The following is an 18,096-nucleotide window of genomic DNA, read 5'->3' on the forward strand; positions in this document are numbered from 1 at the left end:
TTATGTTGTCTTTATAATCGATGGTTTGGCATCTTTATATGGTGCATGAGAGAGTGGATAAGAAAAATACAATAACGTATACAAATAATCAATACCAACGACTAGATATTACGAAAAATGGTAAATATCTAGATAAAACTTGAAACTCTGACATGCTTAGTTTTATATTTTAGAAGTAATTATTTTAATTCATAGTTTCTAACAAAGGTTAAATTTTTTGATTGTGACAATCGATGTTATACAATAACTAATGAAGGGTGTTTCTCTCTGCACCTCCAAGCATTCTTCCTACACATTTCCTTAGCTTCATTCCTTTCCTTTGCACAATGCAACCAAATCCTGCACCCTTGATGCCTTGTACTCCTCTCCTTTGGTCTCCACGACTTCCTCTTTGCACTATATTTGGTCTGAAGACACTATGGACCAGATTTGTGAAGGTTCGCATGTTTACGCCTATTCTTTCTCATTGCACGAACCAGCTAAACTAGTATGTATTACTTTTGGCTTTCGTTGAGATCTGTTTGGTTTTGATTTCAATTTAGAGTGTAAATGCGTAGAATACAATATATATTTGTTTGTGGTTGAAATCTGGTTAAGTTGTTGTGAAAATTGTTTAAGCTTATACGAAGGAGAGTCAAAATAAGGTGAGGCCTTATCCGGATTTCAAGATTAAGGTCTCTAGAAATTTGTTTGTAGAAAAATGACAAGAACTAGAGAAAATGATTTTAAATCTAACTCAACTCTACAAAAATAGCTTGTATAGTGAATTTTGCACCCTACTTATATGTTATAATTTGGTCTTATCTTTAGTTGATGTAAAACTTTCAACGAGAACACCATATATTGAGGTGAGAGTTTTTCTTAAGGTGAAGAAAGAATAAGACCTGTGGCATCAACTTGTAGCAGGGGCATTACATGAGATGGATATTTATGAGGAGTAAGATGATGTTGTTGAGCAACAAGAGAATCTTTAAATCTGTTGAGCCCTTAACAAGATTTCAAAATTTTACAATTTCAATCTTAACTTGGTATCAGAATGGATCGATGTCGCTCTAGTTTCTACCTCGTAACATTTGTCTGGTGTCGTTTGTCGTTGTCCACGATTGTCCTCTTCAACGCTGTTAGCCACTGTTTTTCACTGTTTTGCCGTTGTTCGCCACCTGCCACTATCACAGTTTCGTCCAACAACCACCGGATCTAATTCGTCTCTCTACACGACCACCCCGCAGGGGTTGGGGTCTCGTTCTCCTCCACGCACTGCCACACACTCCACTTTATATATATATATATATATATATATATATATATATATATATATATATATATATATATATATATATATATATATAATACCCAAATGTTTTCTATTAATTTATTTTTTACCAAATGTTTTTTATTAATGTATTTTTACTAATAAAGAAAAAACAACGACAAATTATAACATTACGTCAAATGAGACTCTAGTGAGAATATCATTCTAAAAAAAAAAGTAATTAGTTTTGTCCACTGTCATTAAACAAATTATAAGTCTGCATGCTTAAAGTTACTCCTTAAATATGTATTGAAGTCGAGATCAACTTTATTGCACACTAAATTTTAAAAAAATTTAAATTGTCTGATAATTTAAGTCTTTACTTTTTTTAGTTACAGTCGGTTACCTAGTTGCTTAAGTTATTATGATAAAAAAAAATTAATTTTCAATAATTATCTATCTCTTTACTAGTATTTATAAATTTCAGATGAATTTTTAATTAATATCCGTCTAATCACGGTCTAAGAGTTATTAAACATATTTTACCGATAAATATACTTAATTTATAAGTTTGATTAATATTTGTCTAGTTTCCAATACATGCATACAAATGTGTCAAAATTGATCCTCAACTACTAATCAAACTAGCATACGCATAATTAGTATTAGACACATTTTCTATATATTATATTTATTATTAAATAATTTATGAGTTAAATTTAAACATATTAGCCTGGTCTTTTTAAAACGAGATATACGTAAACTCATCCAATAATATAAAGGGCATGTGAGAAAAATATTTTAATATAACCATAAAAATCAGAAGCCTATTTTTTATTGTAAACATCTTTTATTTTTTAATGATAATAATAAATATCGGAGTATCGGTTCATTTCACAATATTACCACTCCTTAGACAATAATTAAACAGAAGACGAAAATCATAAGACTACGTTAATTCAGTTCCGAATGTGAACGTTTGAAGAGACAACATAACATTTATTATATTGTCATATACAAGTAGACAAACAAATAGTAGTAGCGAAACTTTTACGAATCAAACAACTCACTAAAATACTTCCAAAATGGAAAAGAATCTTTATTTCCAATACTTCCAGATACGTATTTAATATTTTTATTTATTTATTTTTGTTTCTTCTTGTAACTTTTGATATATGTATTCCAATTTTAATTTCATTTTTTTACCTATAACTATATATATATATATATATATATATATATATATATATATATATATATATATATATATATATATATAAAGAAATTTGTTTTTTTTCTGTTGTATATGATTTTTTTTTCAATTTTACCGTTATTTTAAATTAAGATAGTTATATTTTCATTTTTACCTTTTAAATATTGGTTAATCTAAATCTAGTTAATAATTATTTTTTAAATTTAAATAATTATTTATAATAAAAAATATTTAATAATAAGTGTTGCATAATTTTTTTTTTATAATTATTTTTAATAAAAAAATATTTTATAGTTTAATAATGTTTTGTAACCAAAAAGAAAAGTGGACTCACAGCACATGTGTCTCCACTAGTATAATATAATGTTGATTATTATAAAAAAAATATCCTAAAACTTAAAAGAAACATTAAGGACATTATTGTATAAAAAAATTAGAAGCAATGTTGTAAATTGATATTAGCTAAATAAGTATTCATTATGTTTCTTTTATGTTTTTTTCTACTTTTTTCCTTGTAGAATTCGAGGTAAATGGGATTTATGTAAATGTCTAACCTAAATAAATGAGGTTTACAAGGCTTTTAACTAGAAGAAATTAAATTAAAATACTTTATAGAACGAGGTGACGACGAGTAAAATAAGCACGTGATTTGTTTCTAGTAAATTTCGTTATTCATATTATCTATTTAGACGGGGTTAAATATTGATTATTTTATAAGTGAACATTCACTATAGTAAGAGAGTAGCAACTAAATTGTAAATTCTCAAAAAAAAAAACTGACTTATACGAGGAAGAACTTGTTCATAAAAAAATACAATTCATGAATACTCTAATTGTACAACATTGATTCTCACATTTCTAATTTAGAGTAAATTTGTATAAAATATTTATGGAGAATCAAGTTATTAATAAATTCTCGATTACTTAGTATTTTATATTTTAGTGATTTTGAAACTTGTGTGAATTCCATTAAGATAAACAAATTAACAAATAAAAAAAAATGATGCTAAAAGGAGTTCAAATATACCAAAAATAATATATATATGGATGCAAGTAACTTGAGATATTTTATTATTTTTATACATTATTATTCATAATATATGTATTTTTACTTCATTTTTTTATCAAGCTTTAGTTAGATGTCTTTAAACTTTTTAAGACCGAAGTAAAGTTAAAATGCAAAAAAATAATTTAAGACTATGATATTAGATAGATGTGGAAAGTATTATGTTAAATACATTACGAGTGGACAAACACCTAGTCTTTTTGTGAAATTTCTTCAAAAACTAGAGATCGTTGCCCAATGTACTATGTTTGATTCTCTGGATCATAATTGTAGGGTAAGAAGAAGAAATAATGGATATGTTAAGAAGCATAAGGAGTCATGCAAAACTTCCTAAATTATTATGGGAAGGTATTAAAGTAATCAAAGTGTTGACCACTAGAAAGTTGCAAAGATGGTAGTGAGATATCTTCAATGATCAAAGGATTTTATGCTCATATACAAACAAATTGATAGTTTATAGGTGATAAATTATTTTGATTTAGACTTTAATGATTGTATTAATACTAGAAAATGAACATTTAATTATATTTGTATGCTAAAGAGTGGAATTATATCTTGGAGTAACAAAAAGATGACCTTGAGAGTTACTTTCACTATGAAGATTGAATTTGCTTTATTGTTTTTTAGACTACCTCAAATGGTGTATGGTTGAAGAGTTTTACATATGGGCTTAAAGTTGTGGATGTTCTATCATGATAACTTTGTTTGAGTATTTATGGCTAAGAATAATAGAAGTGGAAGTCAAGGTAAACACGTTGACATTAAATATATAGTCATAAGAGAACGTGTTAGGTATGTTAAGTAGTCATTAAACACGTTAACATTGTATGTTGACGATTGTTAGTCATTTGTTTATAGGCATGTCATTAAAGAACTTTAAAGATCGTTTAGTGCAAATGAGATCTTCTCCTATGGTGTGACAATCATTAATTTTACTTTGATAAATTTGTTATTCAATTTTTTTTCTTATTTTGTTGTATACATGTATGTTTATTTTGAGAAATTTTATTTGACCCAAACGTATGGTTTATTCATTATAGTTAAGAATCTTTTATGAAAAACTTGATATATTGTGATACATGGAAGATAATACTCATTTTTTTTTGGAAGATTTATCACCATGATTTATATGTATTTAGTTTATTGTATTGATTGATAATTAAATAAATAGACCAAGTGGAAGAAAGTTGTCAATTTCTCAAATACGCAAGATAATACGAGATATTTACATTAAATCAATTATTTCCATAATGATCCATTTAGTTAATTAATTTTTAGAATTGTTGCATGAGTTTTAATACCATAATTCTCTTAATTTTGCAACAAATTATTATAGTAATTGGGAAAATTCTATAAATTTCACTAGTCCTTTGTGTTTTAGATTATCAAATATGCTTTCTTCTACATTATATTATATCATCAATTGTGAGAATAAAGTTTGAAAACTAAAAAACACGTTAAAGAATTCTTGTAAGAGTGACAATGACTACAAGTTAGTCCTTATTCATTTTTTCGCATTAGTTCTTAAAATGTCTCTGACTTAGGACAAAAAAATATCATTGACTTTAAGTTTATTATATAATCACTAACATCCATTTCATAACTTATTAGAGGTGATATGAGACTTTCCAAAATGTGTTATTTTTCTCAACTCAACAAAAATTTACCATTTTAATGTATTTTTAAATTAAAATAATTATTTTATTAATATTACTTTTTAAGTGACCATTTATTTAAATTTAACCGCTTTTAAAATTAACATTTTTTAATTAAAAAATTATTTATAAAATAAATTAAAATTACTTAAAAAAACTATTTATACTTAATTTTATAATTATAATAGTAATTTTATTATAATAGAAAGAATAACACATACATCATGTATGTGTTTTCACTTATAATAATAATAACGGCAATAAAAATAGTAATAAAAAAATAAATAAATTGTTTTAAATACTCTTAAAAATTTGAATAACAGTGTGAAGAATTAGTAGATGAGAAGATAGTATTCTCCCCATCGTCTTAGAGAATAAACTTAGACCTTTCCACAAATATTTAAGATAAGAATTTAAATGTCAAAAAGAAAAGGGTGGAGGAAAAGACAACACTAGCCAGGATTCCTTTCTCTCGTGCTCTTATATTATTATATTCATGGTGGGTAGGTTTGTTTGGTAAGATTTGTATTTTGGTGTTTTGGAGAGGTTTTTTTTATTTATTTTTATCAATTATAAAATATGTGTTTGTTTTTTCTTATTCGTCCTTTCTCACCGCTTACAACCTTTCACCAATGGTTTTCAAGTGAAATAAATTTCCAAAGACCAACTTCCACTTTTCATTTTCCAATCACCAACTATACTTTAAACCTAATTATTGTTATTTTTGTTTTTTCACTAATTATATCACTAACATGACTTTTTTTTTAATAATTAATTAATTTTTGAAAAGCTATAGTAGCCCTATTTAATCAAATTTCTCTGCTATTTTTTTTGTTTATAAAAGGTCTGCTTGGACAGTTTTGTAAATTTGATTAACCAACACTTTTTCCACACATTTTATTATTTAGTCTCAAATTTTCTTTCACCTTTTACGTCTTTTACATTTTTCACTCTTATGTTAGTTAGTAATAAAAGAGGTTGTGTTTTAAAAGAGGTGATAAATTTGAAATTTAATGAAATGACAAAAGTACATTGAAATCGAAATCATTTTAGTGTTAAAATTAACAATAAGTGATAATTAAGTTATGGAATTGTAATTAGATTTAATAAAAATGGATTTAAAATTTATAGCCATAGTTTTATTCGTATTGATTTTATTTGGAAATGAGAAATTTTTGTGGAGCTATTTATTTTATTTTGTTTAGGTTGCTTTCGTGAAAGCATATGCCTGAAATTTGGAATCCGGGTCAACTCAGCTACCTCGACCTTGACGTTAGACTTTTAATTTTCAAAAATTTTGATATTTGAGTGGGCCCGTTGTTCTTTCACTGACATCACTAAAAACTAAAACCCATATGGAGACCCAGATTGTAGGGTTGCAACAATCAAGTATTTATCCAAAAGTTCATATTTATACATTTATAAATCATAATTAATAATTTCAAAAGACATGTATATATATTTATATATATATATATATATATATATATAATTTATATTTATACTGAAGTACTTAGTTATTATGCGCCTTGATTATAGATTTATACTTATTTAATTATAAACAATATTAAGATTCATATATATTTTTTTTTTCAAAAATACTAACAAATACCCTAAAGCATAGGTTAATAAAAGTAAAAGTTAAAAATATATATGGATTAAATTTTTTTTCTTTAAATTTTAAATTTTAGTAAAAATTGAAATTAGTATTTTCTTAATTTTGTTTTTACGTGGGTTTAATTATTTTAACTAAATTTAGTTAAGCATACTTAATATTTTAAACACGTTTGAATATAATATTTGAGTTGTTCAACTATTTGATGTATTTTATTTTTCATATTAGTTAAAGAATACGTTTAAAATTTTAAATAAATTAAAAAATATTAATTAAAAGAACTAAATTTAACTTATTTTAAAAATGATAAAACTAAATTAATCTAAAATTTAGAATAGATACTAATTTTAATTTTCAATTAAAATCAAATTTAATCCAAATAATTACTTTGAAACATAGTGATCTTCACACAACACTTACTATAAAAGCCATATTTATTTACTTATTTTCTTAAATAATTATTCGCATACTCATTTATACCATCAATTGAAGTTAACTCATTGGCAGGTATCAATCAATTAAATTTACATTGAAATAAATAATTATGTAAAGTAGAAAATATTTTAATTTATTATTTATATTTATAACATGAATGAATTATATATATATAATAGATTTAAAAAATAATATATTTATTAATAATACATATTATTTACGTGGTAATATATAATTGCAATGTAATCATTTTGTCTTAAAAAAACTTACATTTATCTTTTTATATTAATTTATAATATAATTATTTTTATTATTGAATATTTTTATTTTTGAATATTTTTCTTATTTTTTTAGTGTATAAACATTAAATTGATATTATTTAATACAAAAGTAACACTACTCATTTATACATAAAAAATGATATAAGTTTTTATGTAATTATAATTATAACAAAATAAATTAAAATATTATATTAAAGAGTTCATCTTAAATATTTAAATTATATATTTGCAATAAAAAAATTATATTTCTTAATATTATAAATTATATTTTATAATATTATGAAAAAAATTCAATAATAAAAATACATACAAATATGTATTAATTATATTAGTGTAACAATATATATTTAGTTTATAATATATTGATTAGATGAATATCAATGTAATAATTTATTTATATACTGACTTGTATTTTAAAGAATCAGTTCTCCATATTTTATCTTTTTTATTTTTATAAATTCTACTATTTATGTTTTTATAAATATATTAATTTTTAAAATTTCTAAATTATTTTTATGGTTAATTCTATTAAAAACTTAATTATAAATTTAAAAATATTTATTACTTTTTCTTCCATCTTATAATATCTTTCAAAAAATAAATAAGTCTGTTATTTAAAATGTCTTAAAATACTATTTATATTTTTAATTTCAAATATTTTATCTTTTATATGTTTATAAAGTCTGTTATTTATATTTCTCTTTCTATATATATATATATACATTTTTTTTAAAACTTATAAATTATGGATACAGTTAATTCTATTCAAAATTTAATTATAAATTTAAAAATATTTATTATTTTTTTCTTCCATCTTTAAAAATATTTATTATTTACAAACAAGTGACGGTCTAAAATTAAATTTGTATACAATAATTTCATGTGGTCTTTCAGCCAAATCAACCCAAATTATTTTATCCAACAAACATTTTTTTTGGTTATAATTTATTGCTGTTTCTGTCACTGTTATGCTTTTTCATTCTGATAAAAGATGACATAAGTTTTAGACATTAACTGGTATTCCATTAAAATAATAACACTGTTCGCCCTTTTTCCATCAGTGTGAAAAAAAAAATAAACATAATCATTTTACCGAACCCTTCTTGGGGTCTTTCAATTCTACCAATCCCGTGGCACTGTAATTTTGACTTCGTAGCACATTCATAGATTTGTGTGACAATGAACATTCCACGAAAGCACGCATTAAAACTACGCCCTAGGATTCTCAATTATTGCTTGCTTAATTAATTTTTTAATAGTAGTAAAAGAAAACGGCTGTTCAACATACTTTTAATCTTTGCTTCATAATTTAGATTTAGATTCGTCCTCAATATTTGTTTATATATTGTTATTCAAAATTAGTTATAATATAATTACCTGATAAATCAAATCTTTAATTATCACAGAATAAATGAATGAAATTAAATAAATAACAATATATAAAATAACTTAATAGCAAAAGAGATTATTATGAGAGAAAATACATATGAGCGGTCAAAAGTATTGATAGAAGAAGGTTCCAGACGAAAGCCAGAAATGGTGTTGACTGGACAGAACACGTGGCAATGGGAAGAAAGAGTGGGCAATGGAAAAACGGCAAGTCATTGTGGAAATTTTCAATGTGAATTTTCGGTTAATGTTTTGTGTATATTTTAAATGTGGGACGATCGTACCACGAAATTTCGTCTGATTAACCTAGTAAAAAAATAATAACCACCAGGCATAAGCCACGCACTAAACAAAGTAGAGTGAGAAGTTGGGCCACAAATTCCATTAGTTAGCTTACTGGGCAAGCACATTGTACGATGCGTGAGACAATGCATAGTTGAAAACCCTTTCCCTTTCAATCTTTTTCTTTTTCTCTTTCTCACTTTCAGTTCTCACGAGAAACCAACGCCCCTTCCGCCATTCTAGAGCCCCAACAAACTCCGAGTTTTCTTCACACTAACAAACACTCACATACCAAGCACTTGTCAGTTTTTCAGTTCCTCAGGATCTCATATCTGATTTCCTCTTTCGTTTAACAAAGTCAGTTTTTATTCTGTTTTTTCGCGAAGTGGTTGCTGCTCTCGCGTATCTCGCAATTAGGGTTTTTGTTGCATCGCTGCATCAAGAGTTCATAGATACCGTCGAGATTTGCTTATTTCGTTTATGAATTGACGGGAGAAACAATTTTTTGTACGGAAATTGTTTTCTCCAGGTTAAAATTCAACGGATCTGAATGGGGAGGGGAGGCCAAGATTATGGGAAACCGGAGAACACGAGTTCCGGAGCTTCGGACCGTGAAATCTTCAAGGCATGGGCGAAAGACGTGCGTGAGTGCGAGGAACACTTTAAGGTGAATGTGAAAGTGGGGTTGAATCACGAGGAGGTCGAGAATCGGCAAAAGATCTATGGATTGAACGAGTTGGAGAAGCACGACGGCCAATCGATATGGAGTCTGATTCTCGAGCAGTTCAACGACACGCTTGTTCGGATTCTCCTCGCCGCCGCAATAATTTCCTTTGTGCTCGCTTGGTACGACGGAGATGAAGGCGGTGAGATGGAGATAACGGCGTTCGTTGAGCCTTTGGTGATATTCCTGATACTAATCGTCAACGCGATTGTTGGCGTGTGGCAGGAGAGCAATGCGGAAAAGGCGCTTGATGCGCTGAAAGAGATTCAGTCGGAGCACGCGATGGTTATTCGAGAGGGCACGAAAATCCCCAGTTTGCCTGCGAAGGATCTCGTCCCTGGTGACATCGTGGAGCTTAAGGTTGGCGATAAGGTGCCCGCAGATATGCGCGTTGTGGAATTGATCAGTTCCACTTTGCGGTTGGAGCAGGGCTCTCTGACTGGAGAAAGTGAAGCGGTGAATAAGATTAACAGGCGTGTGGAGGAAGATGCTGATATCCAGGGGAAGAGATGTATGGTTTTCGCTGGGACTACTGTTGTTAACGGTCATTGCTTTTGCTTGGTCACTCAGACGGGCATGGACACGGAAATTGGGAAGGTGCATACGCAGATACATGTGGCGTCGCAGAGTGAGGAAGATACCCCATTGAAGAAGAAGCTCAACGAGTTTGGAGAGAACCTAACCAAGATAATTGGACTTATATGTATTTTGGTTTGGCTCATCAATGTTAAGTACTTCCTTACATGGGAGTACGTGGATGGCTGGCCCAGGAATTTCAAGTTTTCATTTGAAAAGTGTACCTATTACTTTGAGATTGCTGTGGCGCTGGCTGTGGCTGCTATTCCAGAAGGTTTACCGGCTGTCATCACTACTTGCCTGGCTCTTGGTACTCGCAAGATGGCCCAGAAGAACGCCCTGGTTCGGAAGCTACCTAGCGTGGAGACTCTGGGTTGTACCACTGTGATTTGTTCAGATAAAACTGGCACACTGACTACCAATCAAATGGCCGTGTCGAAATTAATCGCAATTGGCCATAATGTGGACACACTTCGAGCCTTCAAGGTTGAAGGAACCACGTACAATCCAGCTGATGGTCAAATTGAGAACTGGCCGACTGAAGGATTGGATGCTAATCTTCAGATGATTGCGAAAATAGCTGCTATCTGTAATGATGCCGGAGTCGCACAATCAGAACATAAGTTCGTCGCCCATGGAATGCCTACTGAAGCAGCTTTAAAGGTAGGACCCCTTTTTTTATTTATCTTGGAATATTTTTCATTTACTGTTTGCAATTTTTCTATGCTTCTGTAGGAAGTATCTATTTAAATAATTACTTTGAGCGCTAGAGTGAGGATTATCAAGTTGTCTAATGCTTTTGTTGTTCTTTTTAATTATCTCTTGTTTTTTTCTTACTAATCCATCCGTGTGAACGTATTGACCGGCTTTAGGAGGTAAAGGTGTTTGACAGTTTTTTGTACTCTGTATTGGAACTCCAGGTTTTGGTAGAGAAGATGGGCCATCCTGAAGGATCCAAGGATATGCGGTCGGCAAGCACAAGTACCTTGCTGCGTAAGTTAATTTTGTTTATCGACAGAATAATGTGGTGAAATATACCAAGGCAAATTATTTTGTAAAGCATTTTTTTAGCAAACAGGTTACTTGCTGTTATGTAATCTTAAGTTTTTTTTTTTAATAAATTTGTTTGAGTTTATGTATTCAGAACTTATCAGAAAGACCACATATATCAGATCAACAAGCGTTGTTGCTTATTAATATGAATTAGTATAAAAAACATATTCAATAAATATATTAAGTTTCTTGACCTTCAAATTTCAATGTAGGTTGTTGTGAATGGTGGAATGAGCATGACCGACGGCTTGCTACTCTTGAGTTTGACCGTGACCGGAAGTCAATGGGCGTCATTGTGGACTCTGGTCTAGGAAAAAGGTCGCTTCTAGTTAAGGTATTATCTCTTTTTGTCACCTTTTCTCTCACTTAGACAGTTCATTTAGATTATCAGTTTTCTATGATATGACCTTGTTCTGTAATTACATAATTAATATCTATGTGGAAATACTGGTTAACTTGGAAGTGTATACCATTCTTTTTGTCATGTGGTTTTCTCATTTTTGTAAAATAAATTCAAGGCAGCATATCTCTTGAAAACGAAATCTTCTCAGATCTTTATTTGAGTAAGGTATTTTTATTCTTCCCTCAAAGTAAATTTATTATTTTATCACCATTTATTTACTAATAAAATTTTTAAAAAATTGTTTAACTAAATAGGTAATATCCCAACTCCCCAAAATTTAGACATGTTTTGTAAGGCTAGACTAAAAGAACAGGAACATGTTGGGGCAAAACTAGTCTCGTACAATGTTTAGTACCGGTTATTTACAAGTACAACAGAGTGTTGTTGAATGAATAAAGTTTTCCAAAACAAATTCGATAACATGGTTGTGTCACACTATGGCCTGATCATTCTTCTCATTCACCTTGTCATTTTGTTTCTCATCATATCTGTAGGAGTTTGAATAGTTTCTTTTGCTGAATCCATACATGAGCCTATGCATGCTTATGTTCTTAAAGTTTCTTGCTTCCCTTTTCTCACCACTGGGAAATCCTTTTAACCAGCATTTGTCCCTAATATTTGGTAGGGTGCTGTGGAAAACGTGTTAGACAGAAGCACGAAAATTCAGTTGCGAGATGGTTCTATTGTGAACCTGGATGATAATGCTAGGAACCTTGTATTGCAAGCACTTCATGAAATGTCAACTAGCGCATTGCGCTGTTTGGGATTTGCTTACAAGGATGAGCTCCCCAAATTTGAAAACTACAGTGGTAGTGACGATCATCCAGCACACCAGCTTTTGCTTAATCCTTCCAATTATTCATCAATTGAAAGTGAACTTATTTTTGTTGGCTTGGTTGGATTGAGGGTAAGTTTTAGGCTTGTTTTATATGCCATGTTTTATCATCTGCATCATATCTTGTTAATGTGGTAACTTTGTGAAATTGAATATTGAATGCTTAGGACCCCCCTAGGGAGGAAGTATACCAAGCAATTGAAGACTGCAGAGAGGCTGGAATCCGTGTTATGGTTATAACTGGGGACAACAAGAACACTGCTGAAGCTATATGCCGTGAAATAGGTGTATTTACCCCTGATGAAGACATTACTTCTAAAAGTTTGACGGGTAGAGATTTTATGGAATTGCGTGATAAAAAGGCATATTTGAACCAGAGTGGGGGCCTTTTGTTTTCAAGGGCTGAACCTAGGCACAAGCAAGAAATTGTGAGGCTGCTCAAAGAAGAAGGAGAGGTGGTGGCCATGACAGGGGATGGTGTTAATGATGCACCTGCCTTGAAGCTTGCAGACATCGGGGTTGCAATGGGCATTGCAGGGACAGAGGTATTTTTTTTTCATTGTAATCATATTACGGATTCTGGTGCATTACTAACAAGTGAACATTGGTGATTGATTTGGGCTTTCTAAGGTAGTCTTGGGAATGCTTGTGTTTTTAGTTTGATGTAAAGTTTTGATGAAAATTGAAGTGCTGGGTCTTTTCTCAAAGATAATTGTAATTAGTTGGACTAAGGAACGCCAGTTAATATTGCTTATTTTTGGCAACTCATCTCTTCTATCTTATGCTAATCCTATATAGGTGGCAAAGGAAGCTTCAGATATGGTGTTGGCGGATGATAATTTTAGTTCAATTGTTGCTGCTGTTGGTGAGGGTAGATCTATCTACAATAACATGAAGGCTTTCATAAGGTGATTCTGATGATCTTTAAATAATTTATACATGCATGAAGGGATGTGTTTACCTTGCCATAGGCTTTTTTCTCTGTTGGTGAGCGCTGTGTTGACTCACAATTGGCATATATAAAATGTAATTTAATGATCGATTGACGTGTCCACAATTTCATCTAAGCCACTACTGCGGATATTGATAATTTACTGCATCAATTCATCGTTCAATATTTGCTTAGTTTATGACTCAAAAGAAAAGGGAGAAATGCCTTCAGTGCATTTAGTTGTTGTTTACACTCTTACAGTTAGATTTCTAATAAAGGAACTGAGATAAACATGGACCATGTTCATATGTTGCTACCATAAGTGTACAGTTGTGATGCATGAGCTTTTTCCTATGAATATCAAGTAAACAAAATGAAAAAATAACGAAGATTGAAAATTGTATTTCACATTTCATATCCATCCCCCAAATTGTTGGAAACATGGGAGGCATTAGTTTGGTTTAATCTGGATGTTTAAGCTGTGTCGTTTTTATTTATAATAACTGAGATGCTAGATGGGTTTGGATCAAATCCTGTTTTGCTAGATTTCTTTTTACCAATCCTAAGGTGCCTATTTCAGAATTTGCTGTCTACGAGAAATCTTTATTAGAACTCTAAGAACGCTAAAATGAACTTTTCATAATTTTTTTCTAACTGTAAAGCATTCAAAATCCTGTGCGGCATTTCATGGCATGGCCCTTATCTAGTATTCTAGATATGTACTTTTGTTAGTTACCTATATGCGTGCTACTATTTTAAGATCCTTCTCTAATGATAAAATATGAGTTAATATTATCTTGAAGTGGTAACACATTAATTTTGCAGGTATATGATCTCTTCCAATATTGGCGAGGTTGCTTCAATATTTTTAACAGCTGCTCTAGGTATTCCTGAAGGATTAATACCTGTCCAGCTTTTGTGGGTCAATCTTGTCACTGATGGACCCCCTGCAACAGCTCTAGGATTTAATCCTCCAGATAAGGATATAATGAAGAAGCCTCCTCGTCGTAGTGATGACTCATTAATTAATTTGTGGATTTTATTCCGCTATATGGTATTTGCCTTCTCTTTTCTTTCTGTTGCACACATGTATCTTTTGTTAGGCTTTATTATGATGATTTATGTGTATTACTTACCTATAATCTTCTACCTGATTTTATACATAACACAGGTAATTGGGATTTATGTTGGATTAGCTACAGTTGGTGTCTTCATCATATGGTATACACACGGTTCTTTCTTGGGTATTGACCTCGCTGGGGATGGACATACTCTTGTCACTTATACTCAACTTGCCAACTGGGATCAATGCTCCTCATGGAAGAACTTCACTGCTTCTCCATTCACTGCCGGTGCTAAAACAATCACGTTTGACAACCCCTGTGATTACTTTCACACTGGTAAAGTGAAGGCTATGACATTGTCCCTTTCTGTGTTGGTAGCCATTGAAATGTTCAACTCTCTCAATGCCCTATCTGAAGATGGAAGCCTTTTGACAATGCCCCCTTGGGTCAACCCTTGGCTTCTTTTAGCAATGTCAGTATCATTTGGTCTACACTTTTTGATCTTGTACGTGCCATTCTTGGCACAAGTATTTGGTATCGTGCCCCTGAGCTTGAACGAGTGGTTTTTGGTTTTGGCTGTTGCACTTCCTGTCATTCTGATTGACGAGATTCTGAAATTTGTGGGGAGATGTACAAGTGGGCGTCGACCATCAAGAAAATCAAAGCAAAAATCAGAGTAGACGTTTTTCTGTAGTCGGTAGAAAAGTTGCTAAAACCTTCAGCGCCATGGACGATGATATACTAGAGACTGAAGAGGTGGCTTCATGGCCAATTAATCTTAAATTAGTGCATTTTAGGCCTTTCTGTAGTCTCCATCCCATTTTATAATGAGGGATGGCCGGGCTTGCATTGGGTGCACTATATCTTTTTTTTAATCTTTTATTTTCCTTTTTGCCCAGTTCTTTGAACATTTTTAAGATTCTCACAAAAAAGGAAAAAACCTTTGATTTCTTCACATTTATATTACTGAAAAATCTGTCATCTTCTACTTATTTGTTTTAGTGGGTGGAATTTTATACCAAACCTAAAATTGGATGTATAATTTTCATCCACTTTGTTCTTGATGCAACTTGGAAACATTTTTCTGTGCCTGAAAAATCGGGATGAAAGGACTAAGTAGTACTGGCGTCTTTGCCTTAAACTTTGATGATAAGGATTTTGCTGTGTCTGTGTGGAAGGTACTTTCTGATATGTACTATCATGAGGATGCAGCAATAATCCAGTTGCCAGTTGGCACTTCTTATTCCCATAGGGGTTTGAAGACAAAATGGAACTGGCCCTTCTGCTTGGCATCTGGGGAGATTCGAACAGACAACAAATAATATTTAAACTGCCCCACGCTTTGGTAGTTGGTTCCAGCGCAACCTCGTGCACCACGCTTACCCTTTCTACAAGTAACCTTCAACGTTTATACATTATTTTACCATACTTGATTACTTCTCAAAATCTTTAAATTATATTCGAAAAGTGGTTACTTTTCAAGTAAACAAAATTTCAATTCAACGTGTATTCGTAAATTTATTCTTCAAAATCTTACTAAACTAGAAACTGAGAGTTTACAATCTCTATATCATCAATCTATTCTTGAGATTAAATTTAAAAATGTATATTTTAAAAATATAAGTAACCGCAGTTTAAAAAGTAGAGAACAATTTTAATGAAGTTAAAGAGTAACAAAATTTCAAACGTAGTTGATTGCAAAGTTTTCGTAGGCATAAAAGAAATATATCTCAATTACATATGTAGTTGGATGAATAATACACTTAGTAGTGACGCGCCATAAGTTGTGATGAAAAATATATAAATGGTGGAGTGTGTCATTTAGCATCAATTTGATCTAAGATCAGATCTTATAACCCATTTCTGTTGTTAGGATCCCCTCTTCTATCTCACTTCATCCAACATGCGTTTCTGGGAAGGGTAATAAAAAACTGTTTCAAACTTTTATACATCTTCTCAATAATATACTACCATATATGTTGAAATAGAAATTGGTCTTACCATTTGGTCATCTTACTTAATGAATATTTTTTTTAATAGTATAAGTAATATTTCAAATTAAAATAACTCTTTTAATATTATTTTTTTAATTTTAAACCGTGTCTTTGTAGTCTTCTTCTATAAGAAGACTTTTCCACTTCCTTCCATTCCATACCCCTCTGCACTTCAGTTTAATCGTTTTACTCGTTTCAAATTTTAGCTGTAGCAGAAAACATTAACCAAGCAGCCAAGGCTTATAATTTGTTCACTTATTAATATGTTGTGAGTAGTATGTCATCTTACGTCAATATATTTCATTTTGTGATTATTATAATATAGTTTAGGGCCTCAAATACATGTAACTCCTTTGAAACACTTAAATTCCGATTTTCCCTCATCAAATTTGTAAATGAAAACCAAAATTTAGAGCTTGATCTTCTTCTAGAGTAATACAAAGACACAGTTTAAGATTTAAAATAAACCATTTTTGAATTTCAATTATTTACCATATATGCAACTTATATCATGTCTCAAACATATATTGATATATTATTCAAGACATACACATGAAGTAAAAAAAGTAATGTTTATTACATTGTGTCCTCGATTACAGCTTAGACATATCTCCCAGACCAATTTTACCACAAGGTTAGCTTTAATTGGACTGTAACACCAAATTCATATATTTTTTAAAGAGGCGTTGTCTAATATTATCTGTAAAAATTATTGAATTCAGTTTGGTTTGTCATAAAACTTGCAAATATTATTTTTTTAAGCGAGTAACGAATTTTTTTATAAAACGCGATAATTTGGCGCACTAAATATTTTTTAGCTTGTAAAAAAAGTTGTCACCTTTTAATATGATTTTCTTAAATTAACTAAAAAATTCTGAAAGACGTAGTAAATTAAGAATATTACTTTTAAAACAAACTAAAAATTTCCTTTCTATAATATCGATTGAAATTTAACAAAATATCCGTTAGTATGTATGAAATGATAGGGTGAAATATTTAGTTATTAATATTGGTACCACGACAAAATATTGACAGAAGAAATTAAAAATTTAAGAAACAATCAAAGCTCTTTCCAAAAGTGTTCTTCTCTTATCTTTGGAAGACGAGTGTGTTAGATTATAACATTCACAGGAACGTCCATTGCTTTGAAAATATGAGCAAAATAACTTATGCCATTCAATCAAAACTTGGTGGGATTTATAACTAAAAATTATTCCAATTATAATTTTGAGTTGAATAACAACACTATATTCAATCCAATTAAACCACAAAATGAATCCCAGTTCCCACTTCTTTTTCAAATTGATCAATGCAATTAAATGCTTTTC

At 30.3% G+C, this 18,096-nt stretch overlaps 1 protein-coding gene across 1 annotated transcript; it reads left to right on the forward strand.

Moving 5' to 3' along the window:
* The first annotated feature begins 9,305 nt into the window (after positions 1-9,305).
* Positions 9,306-15,729, forward strand: LOC124832014 (calcium-transporting ATPase 4, endoplasmic reticulum-type-like). The gene is made up of 8 exons (XM_047306127.2): positions 9,306-11,151; positions 11,409-11,481; positions 11,754-11,875; positions 12,570-12,851; positions 12,947-13,324; positions 13,578-13,687; positions 14,536-14,764; positions 14,882-15,729. Exons 1-8 carry the CDS (start codon positions 9,739-9,741, stop codon positions 15,452-15,454), a joined length of 3,180 nt encoding a protein of 1,059 aa, XP_047162083.2. The 5' UTR covers positions 9,306-9,738; the 3' UTR covers positions 15,455-15,729.
* Positions 15,730-18,096: the final 2,367 nt, after the last annotated feature.

The sequence above is a fragment of the Vigna umbellata genome, chromosome 5 (assembly GCF_029865625.1).
Source record: "Vigna umbellata cultivar VRB3 chromosome 5, Vumbellata_1.0, whole genome shotgun sequence".
NCBI classification, from domain to species: domain Eukaryota; kingdom Viridiplantae; phylum Streptophyta; class Magnoliopsida; order Fabales; family Fabaceae; genus Vigna; species Vigna umbellata.

What these genes read in the sequence shown, in the direction of transcription:
- LOC124832014 (XM_047306127.2), top strand. Translation starts at nt 9,739, where the DNA reads ATGGGGAGGGGAGGCCAAGATTATGGGAAACCGGAGAACACGAGTTCC. An exon ending in CTACTGAAGCAGCTTTAAAG is followed by an intron (nt 11,152 to 11,408) that starts GTAGGACCCCTT and finishes TTGGAACTCCAG; the next exon opens with GTTTTGGTAGAGAAGATGGG. An exon ending in AAAGGTCGCTTCTAGTTAAG is followed by an intron (nt 11,876 to 12,569) that starts GTATTATCTCTT and finishes AATATTTGGTAG; the next exon opens with GGTGCTGTGGAAAACGTGTT.